Source organism: Vombatus ursinus, unplaced genomic scaffold (genome assembly GCF_900497805.2).
Source record: "Vombatus ursinus unplaced genomic scaffold, bare-nosed wombat genome assembly UNPS02014774.1, whole genome shotgun sequence".
Taxonomy (NCBI): Eukaryota; Metazoa; Chordata; class Mammalia; order Diprotodontia; family Vombatidae; genus Vombatus; species Vombatus ursinus.
The window spans coordinates 18,882,661-18,904,082 of record NW_020954552.1 but is presented as its reverse complement, the minus strand read 5'-3'; the positions used below and the strand labels follow the sequence as shown (position 1 = coordinate 18,904,082).

Here is a 21,422-nt window from a genome sequence, read left to right as displayed (position 1 = left end):
TTAAAGCACTCTATAAATGTGTGCAGTTGCTATTACCTAAAGCTGGAAGGGACTTCAGAGGCCATCTAGTATGACTTCTTCGTGTTACAAAGGAGGAAACTGGCTCAGAGAAATTAGGTGACTTCAGCGAAGTCACAGGGATGCTACCTAACAGAAGAAAGATCACTTGCCTAGAAAGTGGTTGAGCCAAGCCTAGAATCCAGATCAATCAGCTGGCACACACTAAATGCCAATTACATGCCAGGCACTGTGCTGAGATCCATTTCCAGTACACCACAAGTTTCATTTTCTGTATCAGACTCTTTGTTCAAGCGGGTGAATTTAATCAAAAACTGTTTTCCTGTGAAACCACTTTTAGAAACTTGAGACCATTTCTCTTTGGTTCCAACCCCAGTTTTTCAGGTTAAAGGACTATGTATTTTAATAAGCTATATCTTGCCTGGCTCACTGTGGTCACAAGTTTGTATACTGTGATTGTTGATCTTTATTTTGTTTTCTGATCATAGGGGCATAGATTTAGAATTGGAAGCGACTTTAGATAAATGGCATTATTTGCTGAGTTGCTCCATGACACATACTTTTTTTAAAAAACACATAACTATTATTGTATGTTAAATGTGGAGCAGCAAAAGCAGTCAACTATGGGGGCAGCTAGGTGGCACAGTGGATAGAGCATCAGCCCTGGATCCAGGAGGACCTGAGTTCAAATCCGGCTTCAGACACATAACACTTACTAGCTGTGTGACCCTGGGCAAGTCACTTAACCCCATTGCCTAGCCCCCCCCCCCAAAAAAAGAGCAGTCAACCATGGTATGGTGGGAAGGGTGCTGAATCTAGGAGTCAAGACTCTTAGCCCTAACTCATTGTAGGGCAATCTTTGAGTTATTTCATTTCTCTGGGTCTCGGTTCCTAATTTGTAAAATGAAGGCATTGAACCTGATACACAACTTAGTATTGACTCTCTACCAGCTTTTCCTCCTCTAAAATTAAATTTGGTTCCAAAGTTCCATCACTGTAAAATGGCAAAATAACCTTGACCCCAAAGCCTGTTCGTGCCCTGCTCCTTTGGAAAGCCAAAGGAAGAAGATGGACTTGTACACAATATGGAAGCTGTGTCATTCTGGACTTCAGTAGTTGGAAGATCCTTGACTTCATCGATGTGGATGCACCCTCCAGCAAGTCAAAATGGCAGTCCCTCCATGCTTTGATACACAGTATTCATGAGCTCCTTTGACTCAAAAAAAATTCTCCACCTAGTGCCCAACTCTCTCATCAATCTCTCCAAACTTAATTATCTCTGAATTTGTTTTCAGGTAGAAACAGTCTCTCACTGGGCCTATACTCAAAGGCTTTCTAGCTTGATCAGTACTTACTCTGCTAACATAGCCAAGAGTCATCCTTTGAGGCACCAGGGTAGGGCTTTAGTGGAGACCAAATAACGGTGAGCAGGAAATTACAATATTTAACATGGAAAAGACAGTAATAATGAGCAGGAAATTATAATAATCAGCGTATAGTAGTGGGTAGAGGGCTGTATCAGGAGTCAGAAGATCTGGATTCAAATCCCAACTCTGATACTATCTATGTAATAAGCAAATCATTTAACTTGTCTGCACCTCAGTTTTCTTGCTAAGGTTTCACAAGAAGTAAGTCAAGTCAGCAAGCATTTATTGAGTGCCTATTATATGCCAGGCACTGTGCTAAGTAATTGGAAGAAAGGTCAAAAATAGTCCCTGCTCCCAAGAAGTGCACAGTCTAATGGGAGAGACAGCCTGCAGACAACTACATAGAAACAAGATATGTGCAGGATAAGTTAAGAGATCGTCTCAGAGGGAAGGCACTAACATCACAGAGGGCCAGAAAAGGGGTCTTATAGAAGGCGGCACTTAACTAAGACTTGAAGGAAGCCAGGGTAGCTGGGAGGTAGGGATGAGGAGGGAGAGAGTTCCAGGCCTGGGGGACAGCCAGTGAGAATGATTCAAATTGGGAGATGGAATGTCTTGTGAAAGGAACAGCAAGGGGGCCAAAGTCACTGCATCATAGAATACAAGAAGACTGGAAAGATGGGAAGGAGTCACGTCACGAAGGACATTAAAAGCCCACCGTGGTCAGTCCTGTGCTTTAGGAAGAGCACTTGATAGCTGAGTGGTAGATTGGTGGGAGCAGGCAAACTTATGGTAGGAAGACCAGCCTTACGTCTGCAGGCACCCAACTGCACTAGTCCAGGTGTGAAGTCGTCTCTCCATTGAAGTGCGAGCTTCTTAAGAGACTGTGTGTGTGTGTGTGTGTGTGTGTGTGTGTGGTGTTTTGTTGTTGTTGATTTTGCCTTTCATTATGTCTCCAGAGCATAACATAGTGCCTGGCAGATAAATAAATACTTTTGGACTGACTGAAAGACTACCTACTTTGTATTTATTCTGAATATACGTGTGTGTGTGTGTGTGTGTGTGTGTGTGTGTGTCTGTTAGAATGTAAGCACTTTAAGAGTAGGGATTATTGTGTTCTTTTTTGTGGGGCCCCAGGCTTTTCCCAGAGTACAGAGTAGCCACTTAATAAATAATTAGCAATTGCTTGATGAGTGGATTGACTCTGAAAACAGTAAAGCACTAAATTATTTCTTTTTATTATCTGTTGATTCCATTCAATAAAAACCACAGAATGAACTATAGAAATTCTGTAGAGCTGTTATTATTTCAGTGAAAACATTAAGCTGATTGTAGTACAGGATAACTTAATTTCATTGACCAGGCTGATTAAAATAGAGAATCTAAGCCAAAAGAATGCAGGAGAAACAAACTAAAAATTTTAAGAACATGATCTTGGTTTCACTCAAATACAGTATTATCCACAAAATAGATGAGTTTCTTCTTACTATACATTTTTTAAAAATTGAATGTCTAGCTTGTCTTCATTTTATAATCATATCCTTATCACTTCCATCCCCTGTCTTGTCACAGATTTACTAGGTAGCTATCCATGAAGAGTACTGGGCCTGGACTCCTCTTCTTGAGTTCAAATCTGGCCTCAGACACTTACTGGCTATGTGACCCTGAGCAAGTCACTTCACCCTATTTACCTCAGTTTCCTCACTTGTAAAAAGAGCTGGAGAAGGAAATGGTAAACCACTCCAGTATCTTTGCCAAGAAAGCTCCAAGTGGGGTCACAAAGAGTTGGATGTGACTGAAATGAATAAACAACAACAAAAAACAGCCCATGAAAAGGTCATTGACCATCCCTTTCTCAGTTTCCTTATTTGCCCAGTAGATTGTAGAAAGTTCTTCCTCATGGAGATGTTCCAAGTAGCCACATCATTTGTAAAGAGACCTGACTGTGAACAGCTGCAATTAAATACAAACCTTATATAATTATGATCACATAAAAAAATTGAGAAACTGAACCACCACATCAGGGACTGGACAATATTCATCTACTTTTGTGCAAGCACTACATTTTTGTTTTGTTTTGTTTTGTTTTGTTTTTGGTGAGGCAGTTGGGGTTAAGTGACTTACCCAGAGTCACACAGCTAGTGAGTATTATGTATCTGAGGCCGGATTTGAACTCAGGTCCTCCTGACTCCAGGACCAGTGCTCTATCCACTGCTCCACTTAGCTGCCCCTCAAGCACTACATTTTAAATCAATATTAGTATCCACTAATTTGAGAACATGTTACTGAAGGAGGAACTTTTTGAAATTGAACATCTTGGCTTCCATTTGTATTGCAAAATATCCAGGAAGATAAAATTTCTTAAGGTGTGGTCTCCTATGACCAGCCTTTATGTGGAAACAAACATCTTGTTTGTGTTAGAGTCTTGCCCCCAAGGACTTAAGATTTATAAAACATCTTCTCCCTTCTTCCTCATCTTTGAAACAGAATCATCCATGCCTTATTTTTTCAACTGCCAATTTTTGTAACCAAGGATCATAGATTTGAGCTTTAAGGAAGCTTATTAGAGGCCATCCAGGTCAATCCTTCATTTTACATATGAGGAAACTGAGGCCTAGAGAGGTTAAGTGACTTTTCCAAGGGAGGTTGTTTGAAATTTCCTCTGCCATTCTTTGCTGCTCCAGAAGTAGGAAGGGAGTATTTATATAATATTTTAATATAAATAAATGAATGAAAATGTATTTATGAAGTGCTGACTATGTACAAGACGCAGCTAGATGGAGAGAGCAATAGGCTTGAAGTCAGGAAGACCTGAGTTGAAATCTGACCTCAGACACTTATTAGCTGTGTGACCCTAGGCAAGTCTCTTAAGCCTGTTTGCCTCTGTTTCCTCATCTGTAAAATGAGCTGGAAAAGGAAAACCACTCCAGGTATCTTTGCCAAGAAAACCCCAAATGGAGTCACAAAGAGTGAGGCACGACTGAAAAATGACTAAACAACAACAGCAGATGTACAAGACACTGTACTAAGTACTGGAGATACAAATAGTTATGATCCTCAAAGAGCTCACAATCTAATAGAGAGAAATAACACACATATAAAGTTCTTGTTGCAAATCAGATAGAACAGCCCAGTGGTCCTTAGTTAGAGGATATCTTTTTTTTAAGGGCATTTCCATTGATAAATCCATATATATTGTTGAACCTTTTGACAGTGCCAAGGACTTTGGTGTCAAGAACTTAATTTTCTGAATCTCCAGGCGCTATGGCTTCTGAGAAAGTGGAAGCTATAGCAACTGTAGCTGTGGTTGCTAGGCTTCATCTCCAGAGTGGTTGGTACCCTGGACAGCAACTACAGCAGCTGCTCTGGAAGTAAAGCTCATGGTCTGGGGGTCACTGCTGTCCCCAGGGGTCTTGAGCTCAGAGTCCTGAGCTGCTTCTACAAAAACCCTTTCATCATCGCTATCCTCCTCATCATCTTCATAACTAGCAGTTGTATAGTGCTTTAAGATTTATGAAACACTTTACAAATATTATTTTATTTTGAACTCACAACAACCCAAGTAAATGGGTATTATTATTATTATTCTGATTTTACAGGTGAAAGAACTGAGGCAAGTAGCAGTTAAGTGACTTGCCCAAGGTCACATAGCTAATCAGTGTCTAAGGCCACATTTCAACTCAGGTCTTCCTGACTCTAGGTGCCTGCTTTATCTATCATGCCACCTAACTATTATTAGAATTATTTAAAAAACATTATGGAATTATTGGAAGGTAAGTTCCCAAAAGGCAAGAACTGGTTTTTTGGTTTGGGGATATGGGGGATAAGGTTTAGTCTTCAGAACTTAGCACAATGCCTGGCACATAGTAGTGCTCAGTAAATGTTTGTTGACTGACTTATTGACTTACCAGTTGGTGGGATTACTTGGTTTTGATTCATTTTTGTCCTGCCTTGGTTTCCTTACCAGATGCTTTAGCAGTGGTTTTCCAGGTCATGCTGCAGGAAGACTTTGAGACACTCTCCACCCAGCTGCTCTCCCTCTATGTTTTGTACCAGTGTCTAGCAAAGAAGTCAGAACTCAGTGTAAGTGTTCCTCATTAAATCCTTTGAGCCTGAGAAAAGCCAAACTGTGGTTGCTAATGGAGTCAGAGTGGCAAACATTGAAACCCATTTGTGTTTGGCTGAAAAAAAAAAAAACCCTGAAGATTAAGATGGAAAGAGAAAACACATTTCTTTTGTTACTGGTTCCAGTAAATAGAAACTGGATACCTTACGAAAATGAATGGGCTTAAATTGCAGTTTATACCCGTCACTTCTGTATGTTGTAAAAATTTATACAGGTTGGCTATAAATGTTGGAAAACTGGGCTGAGCTCTTTAAAAGACGTGATGTTGCAGATAACTGGTTAATAGCATTTGTTAAAGTGTTATGGGTGTTTAAGCTTACCTCTGGGTCATTAATGTTTTAGAAAATCTCCAACAATTAGATATTCAGTTGCAGGTCATACTTTTGCAGATTTCATTACTATTCTTACCTTCTATTTTCCTGACATACCTTGTCACTCAGATCAAGAAAAGAAAAAAAAGGCCCCAATGCAAAAATCTGTCATTTAATAACTAAAATTTTAAAAGTAAAATCTCACTACACTCACTGCTCACTCAATTTATAAGTTAAAGCCAAACTTCTCATCTTTTGGCATGGTTTGTTTTTGAAAACCAAATGGCCTATGAGTTAGGCAGACTTAATCACATATCTATTCCAAATCCATATACTTGGGATGCTTTCCCCTCTTGAAATAATTGTTCCAAATATTGAGGAAGCATGAGAAATGACACCAATGTTAAACTAAATTTGAAAGATCTGTAGAATGCTACTGTTGGTGTAGAAGCCACACTAAGTTCTTAGAGGCTGTGCCTATGAAATGTGAATTCTGGTAGATCATATGAGTGGGTAAAGCTTTGGCTACAGGACCAAGGATGGATTGTGTATCCTTCAAAGAACTGACTTAGTTAAATGTGTAGCTGACTCGTCACCAAATGGTTTGGCCTCCAAACTATGCAATTTTTTTTTTGGCCTGGGCTAATCTTGAAACAGGTAAGGCCTGGCTGAAAAGGTTGCATCTGCATTGCCAGAGAAAGTGCCCACACCAATAAAATCGAGCTCTTTCAAAGGACAGAGTTGCACAAGGATGAAAGGGTTTGGGACCCTCTTCCCCTGGAAACCTTGGTTGTCTTGCTCTGGCCAGAATTGCAGCCTAGAAGCACTATTCATTCCTCTGCCTTATTCTTAATGGTTGAGCAGCATCCCTGGATCAAAACAGGTTTAGCTGTGTTTCCTGGCTTTTGCTGCTCATCCAGCTAGCCCAGATTCTTAGATGTGAACTGATTTAGCACCAACTACATCACATCATACCTTTTCCAGCCTGGGAAGGCTGATATCAAGTCCCACATGTCACAGTGTCTCCAGCGAGTCCCCTGGCTATTGCTCTTAAGGATTGGTGGCAGATACAAAGATGTTGTTTGTATTTTTTGCTTCATTTCCTCCCCTATCGAGTGGCTTCAGTTTTAGTCAACTATAATTTTGCACTCTCTGCTGAAGGAAACTATTGCTAAATGTTTCTGCTTACCTAATTTGTTTGAATTTGTTTCTGAAAGGCACATATCCCCTTAAAAGCAATCTAGTGGTTGGATTTATTTTAATAAGCTATTAAGAGGAGGCATTCTCATGCTTACTGAATTGTGTAAGAATTCAGTTGTTTGCTCCTTTATGCTACTCTGTGTGTGTGTGTGTGTGTGAGTGTATGAGAGTGTGTGTTTGTGTGTATGAGAGAGTGTATGTGTGTGAGTGTGTTTGTATGAAAGAGTGTCTGTGTGTGTGTATGAGAGTGTATGTTTGTGTGTATGAGAGTGTGTGTGTGTGTGTGTGTGTGTGTGTGATGTGAGAAAGAGAGAGAATGTATGAGAGAGAGTGTGTATGTGGCAGCAGGCCGTCAGCATGTCAAGCCAACATTGCTTACCAACAGCATTTATCCTTGTGCTTTCTTGCAGTGGGAGGAGGAGAAAAATTTTGGAGCATCTTTGTTACTGCTGGGCCTAAAACAGGAGAACACTATGTACTTGAGTTCCCAGTTGTATGGCTATGCATTTCTGGGTGAGTTGTGTTCATAATCCCTGTTTTTTTCTTTACCTGATATGTAGTTGACACCATTCTTCTGATTTCCTAATAATCTCACTTGAATAATCTCCAGTGAAATTCTAGTAGAACATTTCCACAGACATAGAAATACTCTATTGATAGGATTGAGGTCATTGTACAGTTAAATAGAGGTTATTTAAAATGTAGCAGTATTAAGCCCACAGTGGCAGATGAGATCGAGCTCTGGCAGCCCTAAATTCTTCAGAAAGAGTCGGTGTGTTAGGTTGATAAACAAAAGAACCTCTTTTCCTTATTTGGTTTAAAAGTGACCCCCACTGAGTTCTTGAGATTAATACCAGACCAGCAAACACAGAAACTTAAATGTAAGGAAATTGTAATATAGTAGGATGAGTCCCAGATTTGCTCAAGAGACTTGGGTTCTAGGGCTGGCTTTCCCAATAACTTGTTCTGTAACCTTTTCTTGCAACTTTTCAAGTCTCATCTATGAAAAGAGGAGTGACTGCAATCTGAGATCAAGGATTCTGAAGTCCCCTACAGGCCTAACATTTCATGTTGTTCTTGTTCGTTTGTTTTTTCAGTCGTGTCTGACTCTTAATGATCCTATTTGGGGTTTTGGGGTTTTCTTGGCAGAGATATTGGAGTGGTTTGCCATTTCCTTCTCCAGATCATTGCATAGATGAAGAACTGAGGTAAACAGGGTGAAGTGATTTGCCCAGGGTCACACAGCTCCTAAGTGTCTGAGGCCAGATTTGAACTCAGGAAGAAGAGTCTTCCTGACTCCAGGCCCAGCACTCTGTGCACTTCTGTCCACAGTTTCCCCTAACTGCCCCAATATTTCATGGCATGTTCTCAAATATTAAGAATAAGCCTATGCTTGTATTTTCTAATACTAACAAATGTATTCCATTTTCTTTGAACCTATACTTAAGGAAAAGCTAAAAAATTGGGAATTTATAATCTATATTTTATGAAACAGCAAACTGATGCAGTGAATAAAGCACAGGACTCAGAATCAGAATTTTAACCTGAGTTAAAATTCCACCCCAGAAACTTAGTAGCTGTGAGACCCTGGACAAGTCACTTAACCACTCAGAGACTCAGTTTCCTTGTCTGTAAAATGGGGATGATAACAGCACCAGCTTCACAGGGTTGTTGTCAGGATTAAATGAGATAACATTTGTAGAGTGCTTTGCAAACCTTAAAGCGCTACACAAACACTAGCTATCATTGTTACTATTATAACAAATTATTCTCGGATGTGAGAAGAGACATCTTGAGGGTAAAAACCCTCAATAGCTCCCACTAATGTAACAATTTAAGGTTTGCAAAGCATTTTGCAAACATTTTCTCCTTTACTCCTCGCTACTATAAAGAGTGCTGGACATGGAGTTGAGAAGACCTAGGTTCAAATCTTTATTAACTTTGTGACTTTGCTAAAGTCATTTTAACCTTAGTGCCTCATTTTCCTCATATGTAAGAGGCATCACACTAGGCATCACAGGCCTAGGGTAAGAATCAAATTAAGATAATGTGAGTACAGCACTTTATAACTCTAGCTGATGCCCTATATAAATATCAGCTAGAGTTATAATGATTATTATTTATAGTGTTTATTGTATTTATTATAATTATCATTCCATTAATTCATCTAGGCTTAAAGAAGCTATTCTGATCCCTTCTCAGGTGGCAGAAGCCCTACTTTTACCTCTTCTTCCCTGCCTTGGACTTATAGGAAAATGACATTATTTCTCCTAAACCTATCTGAGCAGAACTTTGGATTCACCCATATGGCATCTCTGGACCCAGTTCATCTCGTCTATTCTTGCAATTCTGGATTTATGCTCAGACAGTCAATAATCTTTCTGATGACTTAGCACTTATTGGATTCACCTGTAGTTCTCCATAACCCCATGGATTACAGATTAATAGCTGGTAGAGAGACCTCAGAAGCCATCTCAGGCAGTCTCCTCATTTTACAGATAAGGAAACTGAGGTTTAGGGATGTTAAATGATTTGGCCAGAGTCCCCCAACTGGTAAATTTTTGAGGCAAGGTTTAAAGATTAGGTGTTCCTAACTCCAAATCCAGTACTCCATCTAACTTTACCTTCTCTGAGCTAGGGACAAGCAAAGAAGTTGTTGTTCAGTTATGTCAGTCATGTCTAACTCTTCATGACCCCATTTGAGGTTTTCTTGGTAAAGAAGTTGGAGCAGTTTGCCATTTCCTTCTCGAGCACGTTTTACAAATGAGTAAACAGAGGCAAACTGGGATAAGTGACTTGCCCAAGGTCTGATAGCTAGTAAGTGCCTGAGGCTAGATTTGAACTCAGGAAGATGAATCTTCAAGTCTGTCATTCGATCCATTGCACCACCTAGCAGTCCCTCACCAGGAAATACAGACAGGTAAATAGAACATCCCATTCACCTCACAATCAGATTTCAACCTAACACACACGTCATCCCATAATTCACAAAAGACCTGGGCCCCATGAGGTTGCACCAACTATGGCTTTTGGTAATTTTTAAAATACCTTTATCCTAATGAAACAGGCATGTTCTTCCAATCCAACCCAGTAGGTGCCTCAAATAGAGAGACAGTTAAGTAAATGTGTACTTTGGGCCACCAGCCCTTCTGTTTCCCCTGGTGCTAATTTGAGCTTTCAGAAAGACATCCAAGGTGTTACAGCTTGACTTGTTTTAAAGGTGGTCTTTCTGAATTCAATGTGTAGTGGCATAATCTGGTACCTAATTCTGATGGAGAGAGAACTTTAGATTCTGTCAAAACAGGACTCAAAGTTGGCTTTTTTTTTTTTAACAAATTTTCCATGGGTTGCCCCCCCCCAAAAAAAAAAAAAAACGAAACAACTCTCCCCTCTCCTGGCTGCTGATATTGATTTTAAGTAATGATTTTTCCTTTTGCCCTCAGGTTGGCATTCAAGACCTTTTACATGATATAGATTATTCAGGAAGCTACTGGGTCATGGAAAATGTGTTTTGTTGTCTTGGGGCAATTTCCTTGATCTCTTGACACCAGTGGGTGTCTGATCAAAAGCTAATTACTGCCATGCCCTGCATCATTCAGCTTTGCCAACAGCAATCGAAGTTGCCTCCGTAAGAGTGAGAGATGCGACAGTGGTGGTGATAGCGGCGGCTGTCCAGCCCAGAACACCGGGCTGGTCTAAATTTAGCCGCAGTCTGATGAGCTTTGTACATGTGCTTCCTTCTGTAGTGTTCTCAAATGTAATTTCCTAATAAAACATAAAACAAAGCTGTCTGATTAGCACTGGGTCACGCCAGCCCAGTCTGACTTGGTCATCAGTATCCAGGCATTGATGCGTGGCCCAGTGGACAGAGTGCCCTGAGTCAGGAAGACTCTTCTTCCTGAGTTCAAATCTGGCTTCAGACACTTCCTAGCTGTGTGACCCTGGGCAAGTCACTTAACCCTGTCTGCCTCAGTTTCCTCATCTGTAAAATGAGCTGGAGAAGGAAATGGCAAACCACTCCAGTATCTCTGCCAAGAAAACCCCAGACGAGGTCAGGATGAGTCAGACACGACTGAAAATGATTGAACAGCAATCACCCCCACCCCAGGAGGAGCAGTCACCTCCGTAGGAAAAGCTCTTTGGGCAGATGCGTAGCTCCTTTTCCCAGAACACTCACATCTCAGCTTATCACATGAGATGTTTCTTCTTCCAAAAGGAGTGCTGTTAGGAAGGTACAGGGGGAGGGTGTGGATCCCTGTGATGACTGACAGCCCCCTGAGACCTTCTAAGACAATGGTCCTCTCCCCTTCTGATCCCAACCTCCCCCTCTCTAGCCCCTCCCCAAGTCACCCTACGACTGTCCTGTCCTCCAAGCCCTCACCAGGCTGCATTTTCAGCCAAAGACTCACTGTCTCTCCTCCAGTACAAAGGATCATCATGCACACCGGCCTTGATAGCACTTCTTCTCCTTTTCAACTTGAATCTGGATTTCTGGCCTTTAGCCAATGGATGATTCTTTTATTTTTGAAGGGGCAAGGGAGAGAATATTGGTTTTGTTTTCTTGGGTTTTTTTGTTTTGTTTTTTCCACAAGGACAAAAAAGATGTCCTGTCCCTGCAGCCTAGGGGATGTAGGTGAACAGGGATGATTTCCTGTCCTTGAATGCTGTTGTATACTGCTATGAGTTCCCAGAGGAAGGTGTAGAGTCACTTTTACTGAAATGCTCTCTAAACAAACAAACAAACAAAAAAGTCCTCATTTATACTTAGAGGATCATGGATCTAGAGCAAAAAGGACTGCAGAGGCCGTGTAGTACAACCCCTTCATTTTACAGATGAGGAAACTGAGTCCCAAGGGTGTTAAGGGACTTGCCCAAGGTCACATAGAGTAAACGTCAAAGCAGGATTTGAACTCGGGTCTCTGACTCTATAGCCAGTACCCATTCCACTATACATCACTGCCAAGCTGTAATTCAAGGATTTTTTTTTTTTAGGAGAGACAAGGTTCAGATAGATCAGCGACCTTTTTCTGGATACTTTTTTGAGCAAGTGAAAATTTACCACCAGTATATTATCAAATGAATCTCAATAATTGAATATCATGGCCAGCCTAACAGAGAAATTTGAAAATGGCTTAGCATGCTTTTAGCTCATTGTGTGTTCATATTATGGTGTCAGCATGGGTTTGGGGGTTTTTTCCAACACAGGAGAGTTCACACTAGAAGAAAACCTTACTGATCCAGCAAATGTGAGATGTCCTGCCACAAGTTAAATCTTACTCAGCATAAGAAAATTAATATCTGAGAGAAACCTTAGAAATCTGATAAATGTGAGAAGTTGTATCTTAGTCATTGTCAGGGAGTTCATAATAGAGAAAAAACTTGATGAATTCTGAGATTGATGAAAGGCTTTCCTACAAAGTAAAAACATTTACTAAATGTTAGTTCATAATAAGGGCAGCCAGGTGGCACATTGGATAGAGCACCAGGGCCTGGAGTCAGGAAGACCTGAAGTCAAATCAAGCCTCAGACACATCCTAGCTGTGTGACCCTGGGGAAGTCACTTAACCCTGTTTGCCTCAATTTCCTCATCTGTAAAATGAGCTGGAGAAGGAAATGGCAAACCACTCCAATATCTCTGCCAAGAAAACCCCAAAAGGGCTCAGGAAAAGTCAGATACAGCTGAAAAATGACTGAAAGTTCATAATAGAAAAAGAAACCTTTTGACTATAATTGTGTTATATGTGTTAAGATATGTATGTATGTTAAAGTAGTTATCCTATATAAACTCTATGCTGTACGTTGTCCTAGGAGTTTTGAAACCAGTGAAATGGGAGGGTGGGAGGAAGGAGAGAACAGCATTGTCAGACTTGACAGAGCTTCTAGGAGCATGTCTAATCTGCATTTGCCCGTGCTTCCTTATCTTTGGCCTTAGACAGCACATCTCCATGCAGTGAGCAAATTAGGAGCATATCTACTTTGTGCAAGGCACTCATGAGCGTCTATACCAGAGATTCCCAAACTTATTTGGCAGACTGCCCCCTTTTCAAAAAAAAAAATTAGTGCCCCCCTGGAAATCTACTTTCTTTAACCCTTTAATGGTTTGTTTGCTTTTTTTGAAACGTGTCATTTAAAAAAAAAATGTAAATTTTTTTAAGTGCATCTTAAATTTAATAATTTATTCTAACTTTGTGGGGGTTTTCCTGCATTGAAATTTTGATGATGCAGTATTGTGTCATATAACCACATAGTGTCGTATTGTAAACAAGTCATGACACGCTTACATTCCTGCCAATGCACGCTGGACTTCTGGACAATGTGTGACATGCCCACCTGCCAACACTTGCTGGTTAAGACCTATTGGTGGACTTGACCTCTGATTGGTTGTAACTTGCATTTTGTGTGTTTATTTGGAAAATAATGTAATCACTACGACTTTAGGTCTGTTATACAACAGATGAAACATGTACAAACGGTTTTTCAAAATTTTCTTATCTTCTCTTCTTTCCTTATGCCTCCACTGCCCCTTCATTTTTATTCAATGCCCCCCCAATTGTACCCAAGACTACCACTGCCCCCCCCATCATTCCAGCACCCCCTGGGAGTGGTATCGCCCCCTTTGGGAACCTGTGGTCTAGACCAGGGGTGGGGAACCTGCAGCCTTGAGGCCACATGTGGCCCTCTAGGTCATTGGGTTTGGCCTTTTTTGACTGAGTCCAAGTTTTACAGAACATATCCTTTTATTAAGGGGGTTTGCTCTGTGAAGTTTGGATTCAGTCAGAGGGTCTCACTTGAGGACCTAGAAGGCCACATGTGGCCTTGAGGCCACAGGTTCTCCACACCTAGTCTGGACAAAGCCCAGAACCTGTCCTCAAGAAGTTTAGGCTCTACTAGGGGCAACAAGATGAGAACATGGGATGACCTAACTACAATACTAGGCTGGAGATGGGAAGCACCATAAGAAAAGAATGGCATAGGTATTATGGGGGCTCAGAGGAGGAAGAGATCCGTGATCTGCTGGGGGAGAGACGGGGACATCATGATGGAGGCAGCATTCACGCAGAGCCTCGAAGGGTGGGTAGGATTCTGGCAGGTGCAGCTGAGGTCGGTGAACGTGCTTCTCTAATCTTTATTTCTTTTACACGACAGGGAAAGTGGAATTGTGCCACGGGCTGTGGGCCGTGTTCCGGGACATGCCTTTAATGTGGACTCCGGGGTATCTGGACAGAGCCCTCAAGGTCATGGAGGAAGTGGCATCTTCCCCAGGAGACATGAAGTTGTGTAAAGAGTCTGTGAGTTTTCTCATTCTGGATGACCCAGCAGAGGCAGTGTGGCAGGGCAGATAGAGAGATAGGGAAGACATGAGTCCAATCCTGCATCTGACACAGACTAGCCAAGTGACCCTGCACAAGTCATTTGAACCACTTTGAGCCTCAATTCCTCATCAGTCAAATGAGGAGGTTACACTAGATGGCATCTGTAGTCCCTTCTGGTTCTAACTCTGTGATCCCATCTTCTGCCCTTATTGGGCTTTAATAAGATTTTATCTTTAGCTTCTTCAGGGCAGCTAGGTGGCACAGTGAATAGAACACCAGCTCTGGAATCAGGAAGACCTGAATTCAAATCCAGCCTCAGACACCTACTAGCTGTGTGACCCTGGACAAGTCACTTAATCCCCCTTGCCTCCAGAAAAGAGGAAAAAAAATTTAGCTTCTTCATTTGCATTCCTTTGTCGTCCCTTGAGATAGATATGCTCAAGGAGATCAAAATAATGGATATATTTTCAGTATTTGATACTGACAAATAAGCAGTAAGAAACTCAGTTGGTGTTTATCAGTTAGGGCAGGGCTTCTCTTAACATCAAGGCAACTGAGATATCATAGTGGATAGAGTGCCAGGCCTTGAGTCAAGAGAACTCATCTTCCTGAGCTAAAATCTGGCCTCAGACCCTTAGTAGCTGTGTGACCCTGGGCAAGTCACTGAACCCTGTTTCTCAGTTTTCTCATCTGTAAAATGGACTGGAGAAGGAAATGGCAAACCACTCCAGTATCTTTGCCTAGAAAAACTCAAATGGGGTCACGGAGAGTTGGCCATAACTGAAAAAAACTGAAAAACAACTCTCTTAACATGGAGTCTAGAAAGTTGTTTTTTGATAACTATATTTCGATATAATTGGTTTCCTTTGTAAAGCTCTGTATTTTATTTTATTCATTTAAAAAATATTATTTTGAAAAGGAGTCTGTAGGCTTTACCAGATTGCTGAAGGGGTCCAGGACACAAAAAGGGTTCGCCCCTGACTTAGAGAGAGCTGTGAGGCTGCTGGAAAGAAGTTTCCACCACCACCCACCCTGAATGTAACCAGCAGATCACTGCAAAAATGATGTCTCTCTAACCACCTGTCAGTTTTTGCCCCAGAAAGGTGTTATTCAATTCTAATGTGTTTATTTAGACATTCCTACATCTTTTTTTTTTTTTTCCCCATTTTGGGGATGGAGGTGGGGTGCAGATCAGGGTTAAGTGACTTGCCCAGGGTCACACCACTAGTAAGTGTCTGAGGCCAGATTTGAACTCGGGTCCTCCTGACTCCAGGGCCAGCATCTATCCTCCACTGTGCCATTTTGCTGCCCTGATATTCCTGCATTTTAATACAAACTGAAGATACACATACAAAAGTATGTTTTGCTCCTCTGAACGTCCTTGAGAGATAAAAGTGGGTTCTTGGAGACAGTGTAGTCACAGCATTCCCCTAACAAGTGCAATGTTCAATACATGCTACTAAGGCGGCAGTTCTTTTCAGTTTGACCGTATGCGCTTTTAAGTAAATAAATAACCCAAACAAAAAAAAGTATTTGAGTTGGATTAAAGGAAATATATCCATCTTGTTGCCAGTTCTGAACAAACTCTAGTGGTCTGCTTTATCTGTTTATTGCTGTTCAAGTACCTTGCTCGAATAAGTGGCTGGTTCAGACCGCTGGACTCTGTAAGTTTGATGCTGACCTTTGAAAGAGCCTGGCAAAAAGTGAGGTGCCACCAAACTGGAGAAAAGCAAATGTCCTGATTTTCTCAATGAGAGAAAAGGGTAGAGTCTGCAAACTATAGGCATGGCAATAAGCATTTATTAAGCATTTAATATATAAGTGCTCCAGATACGAATACAAACAGAAAAAAAGACAGTCCCTGCCCTCAAGCAGCTTGCGTTCTAATAAAGGAAGACAGTGCAGAAAGGGGAGTTGAAAAGTGATGGGAGGTACTTGCATGGGGTCATGGTGGTCTGGTCCAGAGAGTCAGAAGCACAGCCAGGAAGGGAATGAAGCATGGCCAGCCAAATCCCATCCTCAGTATGAAGGCCCCAAAAGGAACTCGCCAGTGGGAGAGGGGTTGACATTATAGACGGATGCATGTTCCATGGTAAGAGAAGGCCCAAGGGGGTTAAGGAACCCCTGAGTGAGAAGGCAGCTGAGTCATAGTGGACAAGCCTGGAGGGTCAGCAGCCCAGACAAGAGGAGGGAATAAAATGTGACTGGCAAATGCCCATCCCCCAGATGGAGGCCCCAGAAAGAACTCACCAATGGATGAAGGGAGCAGCATGGTAGGGAGATGTTGCAGAGTGAAAAGGCAGCTCACTTATGGTGGCCAAGTCACCAGAGTTAGCAGCACAGACAAAATGAGAGCTTGTCTTCAATTCTTAGAAAAATTCTTAAATGCATAATTAATCTATTGTGAATCGTGAATATTCAGGAAGTGATTTAGCTAGTAGTCACTGAGCACTAGCCAGACTTCCTCAAGAATGGGTCATAAAGTTTCTAGCCAAGATGGCTGCCCCAGTGGGGAGCAGACCACCCCATTCTCATTTATCTACTTCAGCAAAACTCTTAAATTCACACCAGACCAAACAATGATCAAGAAATCCAATGAGAAGCTTTATTAAGTGACTTCTACTACTCCAGAACCATGGTCAGTCAGAAGTGAGAGGAAAAGAAGAAAGGGGACCCACCAGTACAGAGTAGGTTCTGAGCAGGACCTGAGACTTCCAGGGATACATGCGGAGCCTGGAATGCTTTGTGCCTTGAGGCAGCAAGAATGGAGTGCTCCCCTGAGAAAGCCTCAGGGTGGGGACTTTGGACTTCTTCATTAGCAGCATCTACAAATGACAGTAGTGGTCAATGCAGTAGCGCTCAGACCAGGAGACCAAAGGCCCAGGCACTCCAAGTTGCCAAGCACCTTGACCTTAGATGCTAGAGAGAACCTTGAATGTCCAAGATCTGAACCTTAAAGATCTGGAGAGGGAAGAGGGCATCTGACCCCATGAGGTGGAGGCCAGCACCAGGAGCACAGGTAACCCAGGGTGAGACCAAGCAGAGGGAGTGGCCTGACCCTGAAACAGTTTCAGTTCAGGAACTAAAGACCCATTCAGGAAAGATAAGTAATACCTACCAGTATCAAAACTTATGGAGTAATTCCATAACAACTCTAAGCAGAGACTCACTCGGGGCAGGGGGGAGAGGGGGGCAAGATGACTTGATGTTCCCCTAGGACCACATAAATACATAGAAGAGAAGAACTAAAAAATCGTAAAGGAGAGGTTGAGGGGAATGAGATTTTTAAAACTCTGGAAGAAAGAATTGGAGAATAAATAGCTTAGAAGAGAACCTGGTAAACCTTATCCAAGTAACAAAACTCCCTGAAAACAAGAATAGACCAAACAGAAATTAATGATTCCATAAAACAAGAAATATTGAAACAAAATCAAAAGACTGAAAAAAATAGAAGAAAATGCATGTTTTGATATTTTTTAATTGACCTGGAAAATATCCAAAGAGAGATAATTTAAGAATCATGGGCCTCATTGAAAATCATAATAAATCTTAAAAATTCCGAACACTGTATTTCAATAAATCATTAATGAAAACTGCCCAGATATAGAAGAACCAGAAGAAAAGATGAATATAGAAAGAATCAACCAATTACCCCCTGAAAGGAATCCCAAAAGGAAAAGCCCCTGAAATGGCATAGGCAGAATCCAGCACTTTAGCTTCAAAGAAAACACACTACAAGCAGTCAGAAAGCAGTTTAAGTACCAAAAGACTACAGTCAGGATCACACAAGGTCTGGCAGCTTCTGCTATAAATGAGAGGACATCTTGGAATACATTTCATATAGCAAAAATATATAGACTTACAACCCAAAATAACATACCCTGTAAAGCTGAGTATAATCCTGTAAGGGGTAAAAATAAATCTTTAATGGTAAAAATAAATCTTTAAAAAATCAAAAGTCCAGTCTCTTGAAGGACATTACTGATAATAAGATTAGACTAACTTTCTTAACAACCTTGTTTAGACCCCATCCTGGTGGGGAAGCCAGTATGCTCTACTCTGGTTTCAGTGGGGACAAATTCTTTGAATAGATTGTCCAAGGCTGGGAGTGACTTGGAAGTAAATGACATAGTCAAAGTTCACTTGAATGAGGTCAGCTTCATACTATAATATTCATTCTTTCATTGTCAACCAATCAGAGTTGATTGCCAGAGAAACTAAGTATTTCTGATGAAAAGGCCAGAGCCAAGTAGGAATTCTAAAATACAAACACAAGAGTCAAAGGAAATCTAGAAAGTATCAGAAAAATGTTATGGATAAAAGTATTCTTAAACTTTAGCCACACGTTTACCATCTTTGTGGATACAATGAAGACTATAAGCTGGATGACTCTACAGTTCAATGGATTTGGCAGCTCTTGTGGATCACAGGATCTAAAGAGTGATGGCTAATGGGTCAATATCAACCCAATAAGTGTCCTCTACAGACCTGGCTCCAGGGCTCTTTGGGTTGCCCCACTCCAGGCAACATTCTTATATTGACTCCAGCAAAGGCATCGATGGCTTCCAAATGAAATATAGGGTTGACATGAAGTTGGGAGATAATATAATAGATATCAGAATTAGAATCCAAAAAGATCTTGATAAATTGGAGAGCTGGACTGAATTTAACAAAATAAAGTATAATAATTCAGTCCTTAGGATCAATCAGTTGACAGGAATTTGTTAAATGCCTAGTATGTGCTAGTCACTGTGTTGACTGGGACTAAAGATAGAAAGACCACATGTTCAGGGATAAATACAGTATATATACCATCACCACCCCAAAAAGATAGAGCATCCAGAATGAGGAGGGTAATAGTCCTGCTGAATTCTCCTCCTTGGACAGACCAAATCTAGAGCATTTGTCTTCAGTTCTTGGTGCCACATTTCAGGAAGTGCATTGGCAAGTTGGAAGATATACAGAGGAGAGTGATAAGTATGACGAGAGAGCTGCAGACCATGTCACAAGGAGATTGAGTAAAGGAACTGGTTGTGTTTAACTTGAAGAGGAAAAGATTGGTATGGTGCCTGAGGGAGTGTGAGGGCAGGGGAGATTAAGGAACTGCCCCATGATAGCAAAGGGATTAGGCTCATTCTGCCTGACCCAAAAGGACAAAAATTAGGAGCAAAATCTTTCGTCTTGATGAAAGGAACAACTTCCTAAAAAAGCTGGCCAGATGTGGAATAGACTGTATCAGGAGGTAGTTGTCTCTCTCTCGTTGGAGGTGCTCCAGTGGAGGCTCAGGTATGTGACAGAAAAGATTCCTTTTCAGATTGTGTTGTCTTCCAAGTTTCCTTCCAGCTTGGAGATTCAATGATTTTGTTATTCAGCAAGCTCTATGAAATTTTGCTGTGGATTAGGTAATTGTTAACCTAATTATGATTTTTCTTGGTCTGTTTGGTACAGATTCCCAAACACAGATCTTTTCTGGTGTGAAAATACATCACATGTTGAGTCTAATAAGACTGTAAGCAAATTACAATATATTTGATCATCTGGCTTAGAAATATCATCTGCCACTGGGACTGTTTAATGAGGCTGACATTGTACCTGGAGGCAGGAAGACCTGAGTTCAAATTCATCCTCAGATTTTACTAGTTGTGTGACCCCGGGCAAGTCACTTGACTTCTTTCATCCTGTTCCCTCAACTGTAAAATAACAACAACAACAACAGTAACAATGATAATAGCTAACATTTGTATAGCACTTACTATGGGCCAGGCACTGTGCTAAGCCCTTTACAATTATTATCTCATTTGATCCTCACAACCCCAGGAATTAGTAGGTGCTATTATTATCCCCATTTTACACTTGAAGAAACTGAGGCAAACAAAAGTTAAGTGACTTGCCCAGGGTAACACAACTAGTAAAATCTGAGGATGGATTTGAACTCAGGTCTTCCTCACTCCAAGCCCAGTGCTCTATCCACTGTACCACCCAACTGCTTCTGAATGGGGATAATAATAATGGGAATAACAATAATTTCTATCTCAGGGCAGCTAGGTGACACAGTAGATAGAGCACCAGACCTGGAGTCCGGACGACCTGAGTTCAAATCTGGCCTCAGACCAGACACTTGACACTTACTAGCTGTATGACCCTGGGCAAGTCACTTAACCCTGATTGCCTCACCAAAAAAATAATAATAATAATTTCTACCTCCCAGGCTTATTGAGGGGACCAAACAAAATAATATTTGTAAAGGTCTTTGCTGACCTTAAAGCATTGCATATAAATACTAGCTATCATCATCATCATCATCATTATTAAAGTTAAAGTCCTAACAGAACAATTAGACCTCAGGTAACTGAATTTCACTCCTCTCTCATTTCTTCCCTTCCTCTCCCTCTCCCTTAGAAGAACCTAAAATACCTTGTACACAGATTAATAGGAAGGAAAAATAGTAGGGGACTCTCCCTTTTATAAAATTAGTGATAGTATTAAGAGTGAATTCTTAACCATTAGTAACTTTCTGGGAAAAAGTTGTTCTAGGTGGTAGAAATTTCCAAATAACTTTTTGGCGTGAACAGTTTTGGATGGAAATATTTCTAAAATGTATTACAAATCCAACCATCTTAAAAAGAATATACATTTAGCCTTTTCTTCATGTAAAGTCAGAGTTGTCACAGAAAAGCTGGCTGGGCACTGTAGGGATCTGTAGCTTCATGCGCCATCCTCCTCTTTTAGTCTTTGTATATGGAAATGCCCATTTTATTTGGGGTTTGTTAGGTTCGTATTAAAAATATTTTTTAAAAGATAAGTCAGTGTTATTGTGAATATCAATTATTGTGACTATGCTGTAATATAATAATGCCCTCAAGGACCCTTGAAATATTTATACCGGGTATTTGGCACCGTGCAAACACACCGTCCCTTCTTCTCCCCCCCTTCAGCCTTGGCCCAGGCTGCTGTGTTTTTTGATTTCTTATGCCTTTTTTTTTTTAGGTTTTTTTTTTCTCCCCTTTCTCCTCTGCTTTCAGAATGTCAGCTATCACTCTCTGCTGTGGTCAGAATGCCTTACCCAAAGCAGCTTGCCTCCTCCCTC

At 41.1% G+C, this 21,422-nt stretch overlaps 1 protein-coding gene across 1 annotated transcript in view; it reads left to right on the top strand.

The window, feature by feature from the left end:
• The window catches only part of MRPS27 (mitochondrial ribosomal protein S27), a 135,913-nt gene that overhangs the window by 107,297 nt on the left and 7,194 nt on the right, over nucleotides 1-21,422 (top strand). Inside the window, exons 7-9 of the mRNA XM_027864227.1 lie at nucleotides 5,353-5,468; nucleotides 7,433-7,535; nucleotides 14,169-14,311. Coding sequence (XP_027720028.1) covers nucleotides 5,353-5,468; nucleotides 7,433-7,535; nucleotides 14,169-14,311 — 362 coding nt within the window. The remainder of the gene's footprint in view (nucleotides 1-5,352; nucleotides 5,469-7,432; nucleotides 7,536-14,168; nucleotides 14,312-21,422) is intronic.